The sequence below is a fragment of the Columba livia genome, chromosome 2 (assembly GCF_036013475.1).
Source record: "Columba livia isolate bColLiv1 breed racing homer chromosome 2, bColLiv1.pat.W.v2, whole genome shotgun sequence".
In the NCBI taxonomy this organism is placed as follows: domain Eukaryota; kingdom Metazoa; phylum Chordata; class Aves; order Columbiformes; family Columbidae; genus Columba; species Columba livia.
This window is the reverse complement of record NC_088603.1, coordinates 9,542,694-9,566,739: the sequence shown is the minus strand read 5'-3', so window position 1 is coordinate 9,566,739 and position 24,046 is coordinate 9,542,694. Positions and strand designations below refer to the sequence as shown.

General features: G+C 37.8%; 1 protein-coding gene across 5 annotated transcripts in view; it reads right to left on the bottom strand.

Moving 5' to 3' along the window:
- Window positions 1-24,046, bottom strand: part of RBM33 (RNA binding motif protein 33) — a 101,409-nt gene that overhangs the window by 59,590 nt on the left and 17,773 nt on the right. For 4 of the 5 annotated variants that reach the window (XM_065050456.1, XM_065050452.1, XM_065050455.1 and 1 more), the window contains exons 5-10: window positions 21,857-22,157; window positions 20,635-20,745; window positions 14,124-14,295; window positions 7,801-8,009; window positions 5,689-6,001; window positions 525-583 (exon numbers count right to left, since the gene is read on the bottom strand). In XM_065050456.1, the coding sequence (XP_064906528.1) occupies window positions 525-583; window positions 5,689-6,001; window positions 7,801-8,009; window positions 14,124-14,295; window positions 20,635-20,745; window positions 21,857-22,157 (1,165 nt within the window). The remainder of the gene's footprint in view (window positions 1-524; window positions 584-5,688; window positions 6,002-7,800; window positions 8,010-14,123; window positions 14,296-20,634; window positions 20,746-21,856; window positions 22,158-24,046) is intronic. The other variant, XM_065050454.1, reaches the window with a different exon arrangement.

Sequence of the window (24,046 nt, the reverse complement as noted above, 5' to 3'; positions counted from 1 at the left end):
AGCATCTAAATGCCCTGTTTGTTTTAGAAGTTAGAACCGTAAGAGAAGGCAAGGTCATGCAATGCCATTCCCATTTTTATATAAAAACCACAAGGGCATTTAAATGCCTAAAGTAATGATAAAAATGACTGCTGATTTTTGCAATAAATATATATTACTGCTTTTTAAGCTTAGGGGTTATTCCAAATAGCCTTTTATTATATCAAATAAAATAAGGATTCTATTTATACAGAAAGAGTCAAGTAATAAAATGAAGCCCATATTCTTCAAGACAAGAGGCATTCACGCCTCTCCCACTGGAGAAACTGGTTCAACAATTTTACAGTTAAACAGAATTAATTCCACTCTCGAAAATCCATTGACCTTAAGCTTTTAACAAACATTTTCAACTGCAGAGTGTATTGTCAATATTTACCAATCCTTAAAATTATATTTCACTAGAACAGCTTGTATTTGCTATATTAATATTTCCTTGCAAATGTATGCTTATCCATATCAGAGAAGAAGAAACAGCTGCTACTCACAGGAAATCTCTGGGGTCCTACAGCAGGTCTTGGCTGGGCTGGAACTGGCAGCAAGGGCACTGAAACAAGAAGCACCTTTTAACACCATTTGTTTTACCTCACAGTTGTTGCTGTTATTTCCAAAAGCAATCGCAATAAGAAGCCATGATTAAAATCTGCTACAGTTACCCTCACATGTCACAGTTCCTACAATTAATTTTCAGAAACCATCCCCCTCCCCCGTAACATGCAACAGGGCAATTAGGATTCTCCTAGTTAATTTACATAATTTAATTCTGCATTTTCCAGAATTAGATTGCTCCTTGTTCCAGGAAAGAAAACCAGAATACTTATTCAGCCAAAGACGTCTCTTAGACAAAGCTGACACAGACTCTAACTACAATTCCATGTCTCAAATAGAAGAATACATGATTAATTCACCTTCTCAGCTTCACGCCCCTCAAGATTTCCTGGGTATCTCCTAATCTCACGGTCAACCTCCTACAACAAGCACTGGCATCACAAGTTCTATCTGGTATAAATTGCTGTTCAGAGGAGGTTTTAATGAGGCAGGCAGTGACAATTAACAGCAAGTAAAAGTACTTAATCTGGCCTTGGCGCTGTAATGGTGTATGCAACTGTGATCATAGTTTGTGTAATCACGGAACTGATCTCAGATAAAAGACTATTTCATAAAGAGATGCCAAGAAGAATTTGGAGACTCTCTTCCTGAAAAGTAACTTGTCCAAAATTAGTATTTCAGGAGGATTAGTATGGATGACTTATCCATACACCTGTACTTCAACAGACTAGTCAAGAAAAATATTTCCCAAAACATCCACTTAATATTGTGGCATAATGCACAAAGCATCATCTACTGCTGGATCACCTTGGGGACTGAATCTATAGTTGAATACACAGCACAAAGAGTAATGGAAGACTCCTCATTTTCCAGGGCAGGTTTTTTCTGGAGTTGTCTAAGTAGTTAGATGTACGAATGTATCAACGTTAAACAAAAGGCCCAGAGTGTCCAATGAAGCATTTCAATCAAATGGCACTGAACCTGCTTGTTCATTTACTAAAAACTTTTAGTAAGTTTATGTTTCTTCCATTTGTTTATAGCATTTTTGAAAGTGACAGGAAAACATTTCCCCACACAGGGTTAAACATCAACTTCATAGACAACTACTGTATTACACTTGGGAGCAGGAAAGACATTAAGAAATGCACCACACTTCTCCCTTAAACAAGCTGCACTTCCCAACAGAGTTTGATAATATGCCTCAAAAAATCCCTTTTTCTATTGGTAACTGAGGCACGAGAACTAATGCATTAGTGGTTATTTTTAGCTCATGTCCATGCTCGGCTTCTATCCAGTTTTGTTACGTACTTCTGGTTTACCAGTTCAGGGACTGACAGGGTAAACTAAGTGCACTGGTCTTTCAGCGCTCAAGGACTGTATGGAAGGTTTGTATCAGGTTACAGCAGAAAAATCAGTTGAATTGTCTCATGTCAGATTCTAATGAACATCTGCCAATATCAAACAGTCACAGCCACCTGGAATAAAACTGACAAGGGGCTCTTAACAAACTCGGGATTAAAATAACACAGGAATCAGGCCGGAGACACACTGAGAAAAATCACATAAGGCGGGAAATGTAGAGAAATGTCAACTGAACAGGGCACTCACATCTATTTCAGTAACCTGCTTCTGGTAGTAGCATATAGACATATTTATACATTTTAAGCAAATGAATTTAATACTCATGAAAGATGGTAGGTCAAACTGTGTGCCCTTTCAATCCTTGGACACTTGCTGAAACAGCAATAAGTCTCAAGCAAGCACTCATTTTCCTGATGTCAAATCTATTGGTTTGAAAAGTATGCTTCAAAAATAATACACAGCATGTTGTGAGACACTATTCTAAGATTAAGTTGCTTTTGGCTGTAAATTCCAATGCTATACCTGAAAAGATGAAGAAGCAATTCCCATATTGATTATTTAGGAGAACTATAATGTAATTTTCCCCAAGACACCAAACCATTTTTAAAGGGTAAATGGCATACTAATCTACCAAGCTGCCATAAATAGCTCATTAGTTCATGTCAATTTTGGCAGCACCACAGTATCCTTGAAACAGTCATTTGTGGTATAAACTTAAAAGGGAAAACAATCAATATTTCTATGACAGGTTGAATTAGTATTTCATAGTACACCTATATGCAGTCCCCCGGTATTTGTAAATTGATCATATTCAAATTGGAACGTGCATTCAGCCAAAAATTACTACTTGCAACTCAAAACTAATTTACAGAATAGGACACAAAGAAAAGGGAAAACTATGACAAGCAAGCAACCAAAAGACATGTGATTCAAACGCCACAAAAAGTAGAGCTGAACACCACCTGATCGTATCTGCAGCAGGAATGCACAGAGACTCACGTAATCGTTTTAGGGGTTTTGATAGACTGAATCCTTCTTCATAATTTATGAAGCTTCAAAGACTAAAACTAGTAGAAATTTGTTTGAAACAAAACTGCCTTGAAAGTAACTATTTTTTTGAACCAGGATTCAAGGCTGGGCTGGGAGCTGGTGGTCACTCTAAGAGACTTGCTTCTGAGACATCAAAGGAATAAGCTGATGATAGGATTCTTCAAGAGTGCTTCAACTCACTTTCAGGCTGAAGTAGCTGCCTACTAGAGCTCTTATACATGAAAATTTCATAACAATTTACAGGAGGCTTAAGTCAATTTTAGAAAAGACTGATATATTCACTGCATTTCAAGACTAACTCAAATGAAAAAGATGTTGAGAAAGTATATTTCTATGATTTGCAGTTAGAGAAAGTGTCCCTGGTGCTGACAATTAGAAGTGTGTAAGCCTAATCCTGCCATAAAATTAGAGGAAAAAATGCCAGTCTACACTAAAACATGACAGCGCACCATTAAAATTACCAGAACCTAAGTGTGCATATCATGCACTTCCAGACGTGGCATTTTTAGCTTCCAGGCATTACATTTTCAACAACAGAATCCCAATAAAACTTTGCACCTGACTGTATTCTCCAGTGTTTAAAAACCCTCAAGGATCTGGAAATATATTCAGCCAAGAAGGGACAGGACATCATCAAGAACAATGAAGTCAACCTGATCTTTCATATTCCCTGTCACCCTGAAATAAATGATGCTGCATGTGAAACACATCCTACCAGTCTCTGCCTACTGAGGCCTCAAGCAGATGGATTAAACTAAGAAGGAGATTTTTAAGTGGAAGTTTAGAACATCTCTCTTTACACTTGAATTTCTGTCTACCATCTACCTGCAGTGACTGCTTAAAATTCATCTTAATATGCAAATGCCATTGAAGATTTTAGAATTATGTTCCTCTTCCCTGAAGAAGACTACTGAATTCCTACACGTTTTCCTGAGATGTTCAAATGTATACTTCCATGTAACATAATCGTACTGCTGCTGACAAAAAGACTGACATGGCCACCACTGTCAGTCACTGCTGAAGGCTCAGCTCTCCATACGCGCTCTCTAATCAATAAGATTAAAATCTTACAGTGATTTAAAAGATTATGTTTATTGGTATGCTGCACACCTATTAGCAGAAATATTCAGTAGTCTTGCCAAGGATTCCTTCAGTAAAATGGATAGCACAAAGATATTTCACACGAAACAGCTGCCATCAATACACAAAGATCTTCCCCTCCGAAATACAGGTCTTGGACCATTCAAAAATGGATCCCTCATTCTCCAGGGCTACTCATTTTAAGAGGATGACTAGACTTTTCCCAGTCTAGAAACGAATGTGCACACAAAGTCAGCAAGTATAAGATCTAAAATAAAGACTACAAATACAATATCGAAGATGATGTAACATGCAGGAAGGTACACAACTTTGTTAAAATGAGGATCTGCAAGTGAAGATACAAAAATAGACCTGGAATACCCAGGGTGAGACAAGCCTGAAGCTGCCTGACAATGTGAAAAAACTTCAGACGAAAGAAAATACACTGGAACCCATCTGACTTTAGGCAAAAGTAAAAATCCTCAGTAGCCACTGCTTGCATTAGGAGGACATTTGTTCGCCCAGATGCAGAATATTTGTTGGCTCTTTCAGGGGGAAAGAGAAGAGGCAGCAAAACAGTAACTGTAGCTTTGGAAATGTTAGGAAAATACACAGAAGGCATAAATCCAAGACCAAAGCACTGTTTGGACTGCTTCCAAATAATCTGTCCTGATGCATAACTGGGTGGGAAGCACTGATTTTATTAGACAGGAAAAAACAAAATAGTCTCTACAAGACAGCTACTACGAAGCCATCTGTGAGAGGCCTAATAGATCTCTATCAACTAGCAACACCGTACCCTGCCAAATTCCTGCTTTTCAAATAAATGAAACAAAGATAGCACTGGCTTGGAGTTCTGCTGATTTGAAGGGGGTAAAAATACAGAAACCCTAATGGTAAATATGTATAAAAAGATATGTACTTCTTTACTTTGCTTAGTCCCAACAGAATCAAGCTGTCTCTTTTATCCTCTTAGGGATTAAACACTTCCTAACTAAGGAGTAATGTTAACAGCTCTGCTGAGAGCTGCCCTAAAACATGTAGCCTGAAGATCGCTTGTGTTAAGTGACAGAAAAAAAACATACTAGCAGGCTGTGAATCAAACAATCACAAATGTGGCACTGAAAGGAGAACTGAGGGCATGTATCTTGTCAAGTAAGGACAGCAGCTGGTCTTCCTAGAGATTACAGTGCAAGGAGTGCCTTGGTGTACTCTCACTTGAAATAGGTGGGTGGTCATTCTGTGAACGCTTGGCTGAAGCTGGAATGATGTAGGAAACCACAAACTGCAGTACTTACCTAGTCTTGACAACTGACATTTGTACTTTTTAAAAGCACATTCTCTTTTCAGTTTTCACTTCCACTGCTCTTTGCAGACTTTACAGTAGAGTAACAAAAATGACAAAGAAGTTGGAATGGCTTTACTATTTCAGCTGGCCGCAAACAACGTTACATCTTACTGCAGGCAAAACATTTGTTTCAAGCTTAAGGAAAAAAATATCGGCCTGAAGCACAATTCCACGAAGTGATAAACAAGCAAATTGTTGCACCTCTAGCAAAGAATAAGATCAGCCACGTTCACATGACTGGGAAGGTTATTCAGAAAGCTGACCTTGTACAGGCGTCACTACTGTCCCCTTGAAATGTGGATTTATATGTATGTTCTTCGGTTGCTGAGGTGTCACTGGAGGTGGAGTCATCATTATTCTAGGCGTTTCTATCTGAGGGGGCATATGTAGCCCTGGAGGAGGAGAAGAATGATGCTGATGCTGTAAAGGAAGCAGAGATTGTAACTGTTGCTGCTGCTGCTGTTGTTGCTGCTGCTGTTGCTGCTGCTGCTGTTGGTGTTGGTGCTGCTCTTGGTGATGCTGGAACAGACTCCTAACAGGTTGCTGGTGTGTTGGAATTAACCTCTGTGAATGAGTCTAAAGTCAGACAAAAGAATAAAATCAATAGGCTTTAAAGTTAAAATATCCTGACATAAACCAGCACAAAATCAAGACACCTTTGGAGAACAATTAAGGCCAAATATGAACACAAAAACTTCTTTTCAACTCAACTGTTAAGAACCATCAGTACAGGAAAGCAAAAGAATAACTGAAGACATTCATGTGAAGGAGAGGACAGCGAAGAGTAAGGAAGCACACAGGGAATGCAAACATTCATTCACTTAATTTCAACAGTGAAACTATCAAGTTTCTTATGTTAGGGTTCTGCATATGTCACTGGAAATTGTCATCAAATGCAATCATGCATATGTGATAATCACCAGAAATCTGAGTTCTAATATTAAAACAAATCCATTCACTTTGCCTCCTGTATAGAAGAGCCCCTCTGAGAAAACTTAACAGTAGTAACCGATATTAAAATACAAGTTAAGCTGGATTCTTAAGATATCAGTGTAGCCCACAACTCCACACTGCTTGAAGAAAAATATATACTTTAAAGATACCTTTCAAAGGTATCTTTTGTAACAGAGAAGAAAGTTGCTTGCTGCTCAACATTCTCAAACACAAATGGCTAAAATCAGTTATAATAATAATATAAAAAAAGAATCATGTTTCCTTTCAGAGACATTCTCCTGCTTCTAAGCTCACTGATACTAGGTATCGGTCTTAGTCCACCAACTCCTAAATGGTACTGCAAGAAGAATCCCAAATGGGCAACCTTTTAGTAACAAAGATATGACAACATGTTTTCAGCAACCATATACATAAAGCAAAGCAGCTAAAAAGTATGAACAAGATACTGTGATGAACACAAAAATGTTCACAACATTAACAACAAAATAGGAAAGACTGCAGCAATACAGAAAAAAAAATATTCCACCTTCACTGTTTTAAAAGCACAAAATATTCTAGTGCAGGGCTCTTAACTGCTGAGATATCCACAGGCTCCTGCTAGTGCTCAGCACCTACAGTTACTGCAGTTGGAAAAAATCCCCTTTGTTTAATACAGATGACCTTGTCCTGCAAAGACACACACAGGCTTTGTTCTCCAATCTCAGCTTCCAGTACATTTTATGACAGTTAAAAATAAGTGTGGGCTACATCTTGATCACACACTTGCTGGGTTGTTTGTTGTGGTTTGGTTTGGGGTTTTTTTTGTTGTTTTCATTTTTGGATGGAAAAAGTAACATCTTCTAGTATGTGATACAAAACACGGCGGGGGGGGTAAAAAAGAGTAACGAAGACAAATTTCATCTGAAATCCCAAGATACTGATTTATCTAGTGGTGATCACCTTCCTATGGTTTCATTTGCCTCCATAGTTGGTACGCAATTTTTTAATTTTAGAAGTATCAGCAAAAATACTAGTTTGACAAAACCCAAGACATATTTTACAGAATCATATTTCCTTTAAACTAGATTACTACTAATAATGTAGGACTGAACATGTTTCCATGTTGCCTGTAGAAGACTTTTCAGAGGAATTAACTTTTTCCTCCATCCTTATGCAAACCAGTAGTTAAGCCTGATTACGCTGTACGAGTGAAAATCCATTTTTCATATGGAGGCCTCAAGTTGAGGCCGGTAGCAGGACTAAGCACATACTTTCACAATCACCACGTTACACAAGGTCCATCTTACCCAGCAGTGCTCTGAAAGAGCAAAAAGTGCACGTTGGAGTGTGTACTTCACCTTTGTAAAGATTCATGATTTAGAACACATTTCTCCATAATTTCCTGAAAGTATGTTCAAAGAATACTAAGGATTAAAAGGTACCATTGTCGATGGCTGGTTTGGCAGCAGTCCAGGCCTGTGATCCTTCATTCTTCCCCTATCATTATTGTCTCTCCTTTGTTCTCCCATTCCGTGGCACATAACTGAGCCTCCTCTTCGCCCTCCTCTCCTTGAGCCATACCGGCCCTGTTTAAGCTGCCTTTCCCTCTCCTCAAATTCCATTAATGCTGCTTTGGCTTCTGCAGAAAGTTCTGTTGAAAGAGAGAGATAGGGTAAAAATATTTTAGCTTTGTGCTGAAAAGATGGAAAACATCATGAAGAAAACATCCCTAGAACTATAGACACATCCCTACAACTAACATAAGATTTGCAACTAACATAAGATTTGCAGGCACTTTGATCTCCTTTAGGTGGCATGTTAACATTTCATTAAAGGCATCTTTAAACGGAAAAAGCACACAGACAGTTGTGTCTGTTGCACAGGAAAAAGCAGGTAAATGAAACAAACATGGACAAAAAGGTTGGTTTGGTTTTGGTTGTTTGTGGGTTTGGGGTTTGGTTTTGTTTGTTTGTTTTTAAATGCTATTGAAGTTTACCCTACGCTATAAGGAGGCTGTGGCTCCTCCCACATTTGTGTTATCTTAAACATCTCACTTACCTGCAGGGATGTCAAACACCACAGTGAAACCCACAATAACTTTACTGTAAAGGATATGCTGAGTCTTTCACATAAAGAGGTTTTAGCCACCAGATTATTTTACATAGGCCTGTTCCAAAGGAGAACTTTCTGGTTGCTGAAGAGTTTTTCCAATATATAACTACTTAATATTTATTCTATCATATGTGGTTTAAGAAGCAGCTGTACTTTACAGGTGATAATTCCATTGAAGAGAAAGCACACTTCAAAATCTGTGCTCAGCTCAAGTCAAATACAAGGCCACTGATAATACCCACCCAATGCACATCACAGGTAAACACCACAGAACAGATGGTACTCAGTGAAGATTGGCACATTTCCTTGAAACCTGGGACAACGCTGATGGCATTAAGAGAAAACCAAGCAGTAACATGCCCAGGTAATCCAATTACTTGGAAATACAGAGAAAGTCTAAACCAAACTTCAGTAAACATACCACAACAGTATGAGCAATGCTACTTACCAGGTTTCAGTTAAAGGGGAAAAATTTAATCCAAACATGGGATTTTGCCATGTGCCAGTCAGATCTCTTGTTATGCTCTAAAATTGTCTTCTGCCTCTAACATGGCAAAATTAAACTACTTTAAACTAAACTACACTCCTTACACATACATATTTTGAGTTCATATAAAAGGTAATTATTGCAAGATGTTCAATCTTCCGTCTAAAAAGTTTGCTCTTAATGTTTAAGGTGACTAGTTACACGGACAACTTTTCAGGACAAAGTGTTTTTACTTGCTAATAATACACACAGTGGCTATAATATCTGAAGATCAGAATAAAAATAGCTTGTACCCAGCAGCTGAGACACTGGTACAACATCTCCACAACACTTCATAACCTATTAGAAAACTATTTAAATTTCTTACGAGTGCAAAAGGCAAAGCTACTTAAATCACCATCTTAAACATCTTCATAAGTAATCTCAATTAGTCTTTGAAGTTGAGGATTGACAGAAGGGCAGAAAAGGGTGAGCACCGCACGTTCCCACTGCGGCAGCTGTTCTTACTTGGCTACAAAAACTACCTGCACAACTAAGCTGCAAAGACTGTATATTTGCATGTCCCAGTTTTCAGAGGTATTCAACACCTCCAGAAAGCAGGGGCTTTTCGATTTTTAAAAGAAAAGTTTAGGATCTGCTGGCTATCCAAGAACACAGCAAACACGACAGACTCCAAGAAGCACAGGATCTATTTTCTATTTCACTTCTGCGTGACGGTGATGAGACGAGTTTCTCTACCTCCTTTTCTCTCGCACCTCTGACCCTGCAATTAAGTGGCATAAAGCTTTAGTTTACAATCACACCAGATACTCTTATGAAATGCTACCTTTGCCCTAGCACCTGCCTCCAGAGACCTGCAGAGCCCAAGACAATCAGGCTTTATCAGGAGAACTTCATAGCATGCTCAGAAAGGGGCAAGAAATCACATCCCCTCAAGTCTTGGTACAGTATTAAACATGCACACTATGGATTTCTGAGGAAAATTAAGACAAATGTGCTCTTGTCCAAAGCAATCAAAAGCATTAGATGCAACTAAAATAACCACTTTATCCATTCTTAACTATCAGGGATGAAAAAAATTTGGTTTAATGGGAAAATTTGTTTTCAAGCCTCCTTCCTGTCCACACCTGCAGAAAGTTCAGTGTCTTCACAGGTTTGCAAGAGTGAAAGGATTAACATGGGCTTTTAGTTGGTCTGCAGGAAAAAGAAGACCACAAACTCATATATACATAAAAATGGTGCCACTAAGTCACAAAGCAACGGCTCTACTTGCTTTAACCAGAGAGAAGCCAGTATCCTGGGCACGGGGCATGCTGCTAGCTCGACAGGTTTCTTTTCCAAGAATAGGAAAGGCAGGGCATTTTTTCTGCCACCTTCCACACTACAATCCTGATCTCAGCAAGGTAGTTTGGAAAGCAAAGTTCAGTCATTGCAACGAATACCTACCACTGATATTCACTCAAGATGATAAGGTGCTGTTTCACGTGCGAGTTCTTAATGAAGCTGGGAACAGAGCTAGGCTTCCTACAAGGCAAGATCATGTCTGAATCTCTCAGCCTCTTGAGAATACATGGAAGGACACTGAATAGAAACAACTTTAGAAGAAAGAATGGGCTGCTGCAAACAAAACAACTTAAGAAGGCTGTGTTGATTAAGCCTGGAGATGGGATGACACAGCACCCAGGGCAAAATCAGTCCCGATGACCTTTGATGTGCGGGTGCTTTTCACTCTCTTTAAAATGAAAACTAATAAATTGTTTTCTTACTCCATCTACAAGAAAGTTCTAATATCTTGAAGGCTGTGTTTTTAAAGACACAGTCCATGTATTCAGTTTATTAGCCAGAAGTAAAACTGTGTATAACACAGACCTTGGAAAACATACCCCAGCCAAAACAAAAACCCCCATGAGTTCACTGCAGCCAACATCATTACATTCATACTACATCTATGACCACAGAAGTACAATATAACCACCTGATTTAAGAAAAAATTATGACATTTCCTACTTTTGCCCAAGATCTCAGCCACTCATTATCAGAGTGAACAGAAGCCAACTAAGTAGGACGTAACAAGAAGTACTAGCACATCCAGTAATTTTTGTTATCACTTTGCAAACGGCTCTGCAGAAGTGTAGGGTTTTGGTTTTGTTTCAAATTAAGTACAGAGAGAATACTTCAGTTTGGTGATGACAAACAAAGCCATTTTTCTTCTTCACATTTCTTAACAGGTAACTAAATCCAGAGCATAATAGCAAATCCAAGTTTGGGAAGACATCAAATACATGCACTGAAGTTATATATTTATCATCAAAGATGATAAACTCAGTACTTCTAGAAATCAATTGGACAGTTGTCCTATGACACCCCTCCTTCAGACTTCTCAAGACCACTACTTACTTTATCTTTAGGAAAGGTCTCAGCTACATCAATGAGAAGACTATATATTTACATATTTTTATCTAACACACACTTCTCATCTTGACTGTACAGTTCTCACACAGTTAATGCAGTGAATCAGCAATTATTTTTCTAGTGTCTCTAAGTGTCAAGATTAATTTCACTATCGCTGGTAATAAAATGGTTTCAAATGACATCTTTAATCAGCAAGTAAGAATGCACTCCTCCAATAGAGACAAGCTGTCACAAAAGGTCACGAAAATGTGACAGGATGGAAATTACGTTTGTAACTTCAACTGAAATGTTAATTCCTCTTTAAGTGTTTTCTCAACTATGTTCAGATTTCAAAGTAAGGAGATGCAGCTCTGGAATAAAGTTTCTTTTTTAAAATCAGTAGCATCTGTAAAATTTTGCTCTATAATATCAAAAGCAAGCAGGTACTTATATGCAAAAAACAACTATTTTTTGCTGTTCAGCTTTCCACCACATGGTCCATCATTTGGTCTCTCTATCAACAAATTAACATGCAAAACTGGTATGAACAGAAACTATTCTGTAACACCAAAGATTAGTTTCAAAAAAAGCTTTTTAGTTCATAGATTCATTCACATTAGCATCACCTTCTCTTTGTGTATCAGAGCTACATTCCAAATCACTTAAAATTGCATTTAAAAATAAGTCCAATTGGAATTACTGTTCCTTCAGCAGGCAAGCTCCATTATAAATTTTCTGCTCATTGGCTGGTCTTGTCTATTTTAAACTAGAGTAAATCCACAGAAACATGAAAATGGCATGCAACTGTCATTTACCTTGCAATTATGTGTAGAGATTTAGCTATTCCAGCGCACTCTTATTTTAAAATAATCTGTTTTGTAAGGCCACCAGAACCTCTTGCATAAATAAGATATGGTCTATATGTGGGATGTAGAAATATGGTTTTATAGTTGAAAACACATTTGGAATGTACCTCAGCTAAAACATCCATTGCCCATATAGACTAGTCTGTGCCTCTAGAGGGTTCCCCTTCAGTCTTATTCTAATCAGAATCAATTTCTGAGTATTAAAACAATGCTGAACAAAGGCCTTTAATAGCCTAGAAGTGCAAGTAAGAGCTATTTGCTAAAATCGAACAACAGATGAGAAATATCTTGATTCAAAATCAGGCACCAACGTCTCATTCACAGAATGACATGGCCTATGTGAACACCACTGTCGAAGTCTCATTCAGCCTTTGCAGCTGACTCTTTGCTGCTCACAAACAGGTCCTCTTAGCCACAACATCTCTGTTACAGAATTAAGGCTTCTCAATTTTTGCAGGCATAGTAAAAGCCCATATTCTTTGCAATTGAATTAAAGAATTAGGAGGCTATGCAACTCAAAAGAAAAATCCTTAGAACTAACAACCTTTTCAAAGCAAAGCTTTCAAGTAAGAAGAAAATTTCATCAGGAGTTCCAACAACCCAGGTATGTGCTCTGGGAACATAACTGCAAAATGCCCCATTGTCCCAAAGACACTGACTCATCTGGAAGGAAAGAAGCAGCACCCAGGTATCAAGCTCACACTGCATGACATCCATCTTAAAGCAATCCTCTGTGAAGAATTCATCCCTACAGGCTGGCAAAACTTGAACTATCATAAAAAATACCTCTTCTCCCAGTGGTATCTGACAATTAGCCAAGAGTATCTGACAATTCACCTTCATCATCAGTTCACCCCCCTTGCATATCTTGATTCTCTTCAAAAGATCAGGGCTTTTTCTCCATAGCTGGAATTGATATTTGGTTCAGTAGCAAAATTTTGAGAACAGTACACCCTTCTGAAAGCAAAAGTTAACCTCTGCCCATCTCCACCACCACTGTAAGGCCAACATGCCCCTCACAGGGCATGTATAAACCAGAAAACTTAAAAACACCAGTATCAGCTTCTTGAGTACCCAGGATACATGAGCGGTGTCTTGAAGTTAACTCTCAAAACCATAAACCAGTGTGATTTTATTTATAGACTAAACCAGAGCGGCTGCAATGAAGTTGCAAACATACTGCTGCTTCTGAATTAGCAGTGGCAAATTCATTAGCAACATGGAATAGTCTTCCTAGAAACACACACTTGGGTTACACTACTCAAATACAAAGGAAATATACCCTTTTAGACACTGTCTAAAGAATCAAGCTGGTATAAGGGATCCAGATTGTTCCATGTGAGAAAAGCTGAACCCAGAAAACATGTGTTTCCGTATTTTTCTAACGCACTCCCAAGCAAGTTACAATTTCTCTAGGCCAATCCAGCAGCAGGAACGCAACAGGTTCAGAGCACAGTTATGTTCCTGGGGGAAAACATCAAACACGCAGGTATTTCACAGCAGAAAACAAGTAACAAGATTTGTGTTATCAACTGAAAAAATCTTCCAAGGATGGAAGTCCAAAGGAATTCCTTATAAATGTATTCCACTACAATACACAGTGAAGCACACAGCCCATAGCTGCTGCTTCAAAACAAAAGCTTTTAAAGACACCACAAAAGTCTCAATGAAAAAATATTGCACTGTTTTTCAAAACATGATACATTTAGACATTATTCTCAAGGAGAGAAACCTTAAACATACTACAACAGACTACTCATGACTTTGGTCAACGTGGATATAGGCCAGTCTAACAAGGTGACTGCTCCATCTTTTGGCGTTAAACTCTTTCAGCAAAGTTCTGGCAGGCCTGTGTTTTACTTTCATTGATTACAGCTCTTCAAAATAGTTCAGTGTCACAAAACCTCACCTAAAGTTTCTGGAATGTTTCTCCTTTCTCTTGTCACATCTGAGAGCCTAATTATCGTTCCTTCTTTCCGTTCAGTTTTGAAACGTAATCGTCCAGACTCTTCATCGTCATCCTCCTCTTCATCAGATTCTTCTTTTGTTTCTTCTTGAAGTTCCAGAGATTCGATAGCTGCCTGAATCACAAAATACAGAGGACATGCAAACTGAAAAATCTACTTTGTTGTGATAAGTGAGTGTCAGAAGACAAAGCTTTCTTTAAAAGCCCCTTTGTACAAATTTTGCTGGCATTATTCTCATACATAACTCTGTGAACATTAAAGAGTTTGGTAAACTTTAAAAAAAATATGAATATATGAAGTATGTAATAAATTATATACTTAAATCTATTGAGAAAATCCTTTTTGCTGCAATCTTTAAGAAAACATGGAAACTTCATCTAGAACCATCATCTGATCAGTAGCTACTTTTGCACACATAGTGATATTTTATCACTGAATTGACTAAGATTTAACCTTGGGATACTACTAGATTCAAGCAATATAAAACCACTAACATTTATTTTGTTAACAATCATCAGTAGCATATAGTTAAAAGAAAAGATATGGCCTTACATCTCATTTTTATTCCTCTAGGTACATATAACTGTACTTGTCTTTTTCTACTCCTTGAGTATATCTCACTTTTAAATCAGCAATTGGAGAATGTAGAACAGGATTGGATACAATTTTAATATACTAAATTTGTATATTGGAATGCTACTCCCTTTTCCTCATTTACTTTCCAGTTCTCTAGCAGAGAACATTAATTTAGATGAAACTATGTCCAAAGTGAAAACGGATTCCTCACCTTCAAATTAAAAAAAAGTAGGAAAACAAAAAAATCCATTTCATTTTCCTGTGCGGGCATAATAAAATTAATGTTCAGAATGTTACACAAGTTATATTTGATTTCTAGAGTTAAAAATTAGAGGTTTTCTAATACAGTGTGATTTTCCATCAAATCTTTGGTTATCCCTTGTACAAGCCTACTTGCTCATCTTCTAGAGCCTGCATAGGAATTTTGTTTCTTTGTAAAGGCACCAAATGCTTCATAACTCTTATGTTGCCTGAGAACAGCTAAAAAATGAAATATATAAATATATAAAAGAAATATATAAACATGGTTTAATCCTCTAATTATACAGATTGGTGCAGTTAATTTGTATGCAAAAGGCACAGTGTGTCGGTCAGGTGGACAGACACTAAGTCACAAGTCAAGAAAAAGAATTAATGGCAGAACGCTGCAAGAGACAGTGAATGTCCTTATTTAGGACTCAAACTTCACACAAATATCAAGAAGAAAGATGGAAAGGAAGATCAGAGACGGGATTTGGCAGGACAATTTCTACTTTAAAAGACAGCACACCATATAAACTCATGCTCAAAACTTTTCCATCTTTGGTGTGGTAAATAAATGACGTGTAGACTTATTTAGTGGGACTTAATGGGCTACTGGTCCCAAGTTATTTCCATTTTATAATCTCTTTACCTCAGAATGTTTTATCCATTCCAGGTAAACATTCAAGCACTGCATTTCCTGACCTCACAAAAATGCTTCAAGATATATCTAAGAGAATTGCCGAAGTTTACAAAAAGCTGCAAGGCTTACTTTTTAAAAAGATATCTCCTTTTATATAATGACTTTACCATATCAAAAATGCAGTTAAAAACAACAGACAGGATAGCAGGCAAAAAGAAATATACTTCAAGATTGAAAGAAAACCAAACCTCAAAAGCAAACCCAAATTGAGAACACCTGGTCTGATTTACATATCTACGCGTAATCAAAGCACCTCTGAGGACAGGCAATTGAAACTCATGGAACAGGGGAGGGATGTTAGCAAGGAAAGAAATGTTAAGGTGGTTTAATCAAAACAAACAAAAACAAAGGAGAAAGATAAGGTTAGCATTTCACTTTCAAAAGAGGGGCTCCCTAAAGAGAAAGCAGTAGCAATATCTCTATCAAATCTAGGTTTTTAAATAGAGCAAAACCTTTATCGTCTCAATGCTTGGGACATGCCCTCTTACTACACTGAGCCTCCTGCTTTACTTTAGAGCATAAACACAAGACACATCCACTCTCTATGAACATGTCCCTTAAAAGCTACATTGGAATTCCAGTTTTTATTCAAAGACTGGTTTCAGTCATGTAATCTCATCTGCCAGTGCAAAAGTTACTCGTGCAAGGTTCTATGTGTGGCTCAGACTGCAGAATCAGGACTAGAAAGGTAAATGCATTGTGCCTTGTCCTGGAAAAACTTGCAATTCTTTAATGAAATACTACAGAATATACCTGTGGAAACTCTGCTGCCTTTTGATAATTATTCATGCTGGAAAAAAATATATCTATTCTAAAAACAACCAAACAACAACAACAAAAAAACCCAACACACCATGCAAGTTGTAACAGACTATACCACTAGTTTCCTATGCAACAACAACAAACATTTCTCAAACTTTTTTAGACCGGCACTATTCTATTCTGAGCCACTTATGCTGATTCTGTAGTTTTCTGGGTCTACCTAATTTTATTCAAATGCTCAGGCATCTATTAACAAACAACAGCTGTACAAGCATTAAATATTAAATATTATAAAAGAGAAAAATCAAAAGAGCTAACGAAAAAATAGGCACCGAGCAAAGGCAACGCCTGACAATCTAACTGAGCCGTGTCCAATTCTGGTTACATGTAATTGTTGGGGAATTCATTTTAGCTGCAATGGAGACACAGGCATGTCTCACAATGTTCTCCACATACAGCTCCAGGAAAGGTTATTTGAGCTGTGTAGGAGTATGTACTCCTCCTCCACAATTTGTTCAATAGTTGTAGCACGTAAGATTATACCACCTTTTCCAACTTCCAGCCTAACAGGATGAGTTGTTTTGCCAACATTACAGTATATGAACGGCTTCTATGTTTCAAAAGAAATGCACACACAGGAAAAGACACAAGTGCAGACACAGAATTAATACATACTAGTACTTGCAGGACTCTATCTAATACTTGCTAACAATTAGTACCTCTGAATATACATAAACAGTCCTTGAACAGCCATTTGAGGTCACTTGACTGGACTAGCCAGCCAAGGTTTCTTAGCAGCTCTCCTCAAAGGGAGCTGAACATTTCCCATTATGACTCCTTGCACAAAGCTACCAGAGAGCTTTGCTGACTCTTCCTTATGATGAAAAATAATGACTTTTCTTCTATCACAAGGTCAGAGTTTTCTGCAATCCTCATTAAATAATTACACCATAAATCCCAGTCACTGACCAGAACTCCCCATGCTGGGTTATGATCTCCTACGGAGCCAGAGCGAGTACTCCTGCCCCAAACAGCTTCCCAGGCAGCTGCAGGCCTGATAACAGACACAGCCCAAGGAAAGCAGAGGAGAGAACACTTGTCAGCGTGATAAATGCTGATCTGAGCACAGGATCCTCCTAAACATCAGACTGACAAGCGTTCTGTAGAGCTTTGTGCCAGAGAGCACTATGATGTACAACTAAACCAGATCCCTTCCAGGTGAAACACTATGAAGGTGAAACAAAGAACTTAACTAGCTAGAAAATAAGCAGTGGTGGCTTCTACCAGGGGCTAACACTGAAGCAACTGCAATTGCTCAGTCCCAAGGGATCAAGAAATAACAGAGAGCAGATAAGAGGATGTTACACCTATTTCAAGGGCACCTCCACTTCACAGATGAAAAATGGGAATAAAAAACAAACCTAAGAGCTTCTAAGACACATTTTAAACTTGGCTGTTTTGATTTTCGCTCTTTTCATCATTTTCCTCCAGGCTGACAGGTAGTGTCTAAAACCTTCAACAAAAGAACTAAGATGCGTAAGTTTTGACTAAACACAGATAGAACAATCTCTCAGACAAACTGGTCTTTTCTTTTTTCCCAAGTTGTATACTATTAAAAGAAAACCAGTATGCAGCACTTGTTCAGGACATGCTTTCTTGATTAAAGTCCTCATCATTTCTTAACAGCATAACCTAAGAAATGGTTTAAATTTATGCAATGAGAAACTCCCTATCATAGCCTTAACAGGAGATTAGTTCCAATATATATATATAAAAAAAAAAGTTACGAATTCTACGTTCAGTAGTTATATTTTTATGAACATTTCATAGAAATAATTAGTGACACTATTCCTTTAAAAATATTTTGGATGTGATAACTCACGTAACTGACAGTTCTACCACACCTATTTGCCGCTGCAACTTCTGGCTGTTGGGTTTTGTGTTGTATCTTAGGAAGGCAAAAATGTGTTCTGAAGTATTGCCACATTTTTCAAAGAAGCTCCTCTAATTGTTATTTACACATAATCCAAGTCCTAAGCACTATTCCAAATTAAATATCAAGTGAAAAAGCATGCCTTGGACCTGGTCTGGCCAAGGACACAAATTCTTCCTGCCTCTTCCTCACACCTCCCACCTGAGCGCCACTCTTCAACAGGTCTCTCACTTCCTTTATTCACTGGTTTCTCCCCATCATGTTCCAATTCCCCAGCCAGTCAGCTTTTCTCTTGGTTTACACCACCTCTTCATGCAATATAAGCAGCTCTGTTTGGTTTGAATGTGTGAACTGCTTAAAATACAACACTACCAAACACCTGTCCCTATCGGCTCACTCTCAGTTACTCAGATGCTAAATTTCAATCAAGAAATAATGCTATTTTTTTGTACTGCATCTATTACAGCTCAATTCTTGTGGTGAATTTTCTACAGGAGAAAGCAAACAATCGCCCTTGTTTACAAGCAAGGAATGTTCTGAGATTTAAGGGGGAGTGCTGTTATATAATACTCAAAAAAAGAACAGAACTATTCAGAGTTGGAGGCATGCATCTAACCACATAATGAACTCTACAAAGGTTATCCCTCCTGGCAGTATTCTCATTCAGAGAGTGCAACTGCGAGCCTACCAACAAATGTAAATAAGCTACACATGAAATAATAAAAGAAGATGATGGTGCTATTTTGGAAACAAGAAACCTGTGGTAACCTGCAAGCCATCAGAATAAAGCCACAATTTAGATTAATTAAATAAAGACGTGGGCAAAATGTTCACATTACACAATGAACAAATTCTCTAAAAGCGCTATTAACAAAATCAATTAAAAATTTCCATTAATGTTATCTTTTGAATGAAAGGAATTTAATTCTGAATCAGACAAAATTAGACAACATGGTTATTACAGAATTCTCACTAGTTCATACTCTAAAAATAAAGCCATGCTTTTTAAAGCAGTAAGTTTGACAGCGAAACTCAGCTATCTACTTAATTTTACAGTATGTGCAGTGTTTCCATTGTCTTATACAGACTGTGGCTGCCAATAACGCAAATGCATCAGTCTGCTTTCAAAACACCAGACAGAAAAGTGTATATAGTCTAGTGAATTAATTAAAAGTGTTTAAGTGTTTCACAGCTCTTTGAAAGAGTAGATTTAATCCTCAGGAAATAGAAAATTAACTACGTTAAAGTGTATTTGGTGTGAGATCTCATGTCTGCAACAGCAAAGACTGAACAATGCAGGCGGCCCCTTTCAATGCATCTCTCTTCACCTGCCAAAGAATGCTGTTTTATAATAGTAAGTTGGATACAACTAGAGTATCAGAGCACACCCATTTGTTAGAACTTCATAGAAGAATGTTGCTGTGTCTTTGAGGAATTAATTTCCTGATGAGTTAAAGCTCCAAAGAGGGAACACACTATGACTACACTTCTCAGCAGGTAATCCGTTCAATCCTATTTAATTAAGAACTGGAATAAAAGTAATATTAAAGCAGATTCCTGGTGGGGAAAGGAAAAAAATCCCACATCAAAAACTTGCTGCAAATTAATAAGAGGTATGATACCACTGTTCCAGGCTATAACTAGTGAATGTATACTTGACAGCTTTTGCCATAAGCTTTCCTCTTGCAAATAAAGGAACTTATGCTTTTTCCTAATTGAAGAATTAAGATAAACTTCACATAAGTTTCAGTCCCAACACAATTGACTTCAAAACAACAAACAATCTGACCTTTGTCTTTCTAACATACAGAACCTGCTGTGCTCACGCTCCTGCTCAAAGTAGGATACCCAAGAACTGTATCTACACTCCCAACAGCAGCAAATTATCCCATCTGGAAAGGGAGGCACCATAGCTATTAGAGATATAACAGAGGGAAAGCAGTATTATTATCATTCTCCTACTTGACAGGGCCCATGAAGTTTTGCATGTTGAAGCTAAGATTGAGTATGGACATTCTGAGCTCTCCCGTATGATTTTCATCCCAAGGGGGAGAAGGGATCAGATGTATCTGACAATATAGATGCTATCATAATTTATCTTACACAAAGAGTAATGTCACCAGTAATTAAACACTGATGCAAAGTTGAATCAGTTCTTACCCAGCAACAGGGACAATTATACAGATTCAGATTCTGAAACAACTAGTTATTTTAAGTTTCCACTAAATTCATAACATACCTCTTCTGATTCATTTGTTATTGCCTGGGATTCTTCCAGCTCCTCGTCAGCCGTATATTCTTCTTGTTCTTCCATTCCTTGCTCATTATATGATTGCATGTAATCTTCATCCTAAGGCAATAACACAGGAAGATGAAAAAATACAGACCAGCTCTACAGCAATGGGGTCTGTATACAACATTACTGATGCCAGAATTAGAAGAGAAGTTTTGTATCTATTGGCACTATCAATTATAAGCAATATATCATGTCAGGTATAATCATCAGGGCTTTTAACTAGACAATAATTTAAGTATTATCAAACGCATAACTGAAACACTTTACATTCAGATTCCAGCAATGTCATCATAAAGATCCCATCTACTACTGTTTGCCCCATCTACTTCTATATGTCTACAACCTTTGATTACAAATTTACAAAGCAAATACCACAGTACTTTCTTACTAAAGAGAACATGCATCTATAGTACATATACATTAACATCAGATTTTACCCCAACACAACCACAAACATTCTTGAAGCATTCTGTAAGTGCTTACACATGAATGGGTTCAATTCTGAACAATTATGAACATAAAATGAGAGCAAAACCCTCAAGTTTGCTTGTATTTGAAAACACCTCACTGATCACATACAGTTTTAATTAAGATTAAATCATTTCGCTAACAATTAAAGCCAGTGCATGTTCTCTAATACACTGCTTAAATTATATTGAATTATGCAGGTGACATTTTCTGAACTAACCTCCAATCTCTTTATTCAGGTTTAGACAGTTCTCAGTTACAAAAGGGATGAACGAGCAGGACATCAATCACTTTGGGATATTAGCACCTTAAAGATGTCTTTAGCAGGTCAATAATCTTTTCACCTTCGAAGGACTTTATCAGATCTTGTCTAAAGCCTGGATAAAAGCTTTTGCATTAAGTACTTTTAACAATTGGCAGTGTATCTCCACCACACAAAGCTGTTTTCTTCCTTAAGGATACAATCCTCAAGGTCACGATTCTCAACTGCCTTGCAGCATGACAAAAGAGCATTACCTACCGCCAAACAAGCTGTCAACACAAACTTTGTCACAGCCTAGATAAAGAAACTGGCAGACAGTGATAATAGGTCTAATTTCCCCTCCTCCCTAGGGAAGTAAACAGATTTCAAATCAGTCTAAAACCCTATGCACGTGAAGCAATGTTATCTTTGAAGATACAATAGAAAGAAACTCACTGGAAATTCATCTAGGGGTTCATTGATTTCAAGGTCTAGCACTTCATCTTCTTCTCCAGGCTCTTCCCCATATTCTATTTGGTCTTCTGTCAGTTCAGGATCGTTGCCTTCATAATGTCCTTCCTCTGCATACTCTGAAGCATACAGTTCGGGTTCTCCAGATTTGTCATAAACAATTTCATCTTCCCCTTGGTCATACTCAGACTCATGTTCTATTGATGGATCACTGATGCCCTCAGAGAGGTCGTATGATGTAAGTATGCCAGACGTAGCATTGAGGCTGACTGTGACACCATGAGAACTAGCGCATAGAGGGGGGAAAAAAATGCAGAGGTTGAAGCCTAACAGTCAACTACTCACAAAGATTTAGAAAAACAAAGCCAACAAATACAAATTCTCTAAGTTGGTGGACAAAATTATACCTCATGCACTATTTGACTCCATGCCATATTCTCATAATGCATATTGTACTGCAGCTTATCACCAGCTGCAGGCTATTTGACCAGGGGAATCAAACCACCCAGATGGTTTAGCAGGTCAAACTGGCAAAAGTCCTGCTTGGAAACCACAGCAGACCGGGTTTGATTTTAATTCCAAGACTAACAAAAAATACATAAAACTACTATAATTGCATCTGTTTTCTCAATATTTCAGAATAAGCTAGTGAATTATCTTTTATTAAATGTATTAATATTGTTCCTTCTTGATTCTCTTTAATTCAAACTTACATTTTTATGCCATATTTCATGTTCTACTTGAAATAATGCAAGATATACAGTCAAGAACTGTCATTTAAATGACTAAGACTTATTCTAATTTAGTAACAGCACACTGGCAAAAAACAATCAATACAAAAACTGGCAAGTTTACAATCTGGAGGAAAAGCAAAACTCAGAATTTACTCTTTACAGCAGCCAGTGCCACCAACACATAAAAGAGCAACTAACCAACTGCAGACTAGTTAGAAAAGCAAGGGGGAAAAGCTCTTCTTGATTTGAAGGCTCTGAGTATAAGGAAAACAAAGATCTTTTTAAAAAATTATTAATTTTTTTAATGTAATTACATTCTTATTATTTACTATTTTTCTAAGTTTGGGGGAATGAGATCCAGACAGCTTTGAGCTATTTGCATCTCTAAAACGGAGAAGATTTAACACGAAAATGAAGACATTATGCAGGATTATCATTATCCTTCCAAATGCAAAGGCATAAATGAGCTTGAATGGAAAGAGAGGGAGGGGAAAAGGAGTGGAGCAAGGCTCCCACTCTCTGGCAATAAAACTGCTAAAAATGCAAGACTTGTCTACAGAAACCTGCTTCCACTGAGCACTGTTATCACACTTCAGATACTTTATCATCGCTCGTGCAGTCACATAACCATCCCTGCTGCCCAGGGCACACAAGGAGGAAATCCAGAGAAGAAACAGCAAGGACTGTAACCCAGATTCCCCGTTTTGAAGGGAACAGTCCAGCCTTCACTCCTGCAGTGAGAACAGCGGCCAGTGGAGGGATTGATGGTTGAAGTATTTCACCACATCCTCATCAATCCAACACAGGGACAGGACTCTTCCTAATTCCAGCCAAGGACAGAAAGGAGATCTCAGAGCAACATAGACATATATATGCTACACATATATATCTTTTTTTCATATTGCTTTGGATGACATGCCTGCATAGCATGCAACAAGCAAAAAGCTGGCGAGACACACAGGCCATTAAAAGCAGCAGTGCCACTGCATCAAAGCATCTTCCTTCCCCGTTCAATCCAGCTTGAAAAGTAAAAATGTCGAGACACTCATTTTGATCTGTAATGTCCATAATTCAGTTGTGGAGCTGTATCCCCACAGAGGATTCACAGGGCAGGATCCTTGGTAATCTCCCATGGAAGTATTTGCTCAAGCCTATAAACTCTGTACAAAATTTTCTGCTGTGTAATTGTATAGGAATATTTAGGTCACAAATCAAGCCTTACAAACTATGAATCTTCCCTCCTTAGGGTTTCAGGAGCTAAGATAAATTTTTAAAAGAAAGATGGCAGAGAAGGTCTTTGGAGGAGAAGGAAGCCTACAGTGATACAATGTGGCACAGCACAAGAGCTTTGTGAGTATTTACAAATCATTCTAAGTGCAGAGATTACACTGTTTCTTCTTTACAAGTTTTTTTATATGTTTGAGTTAAATTTATTAAATTT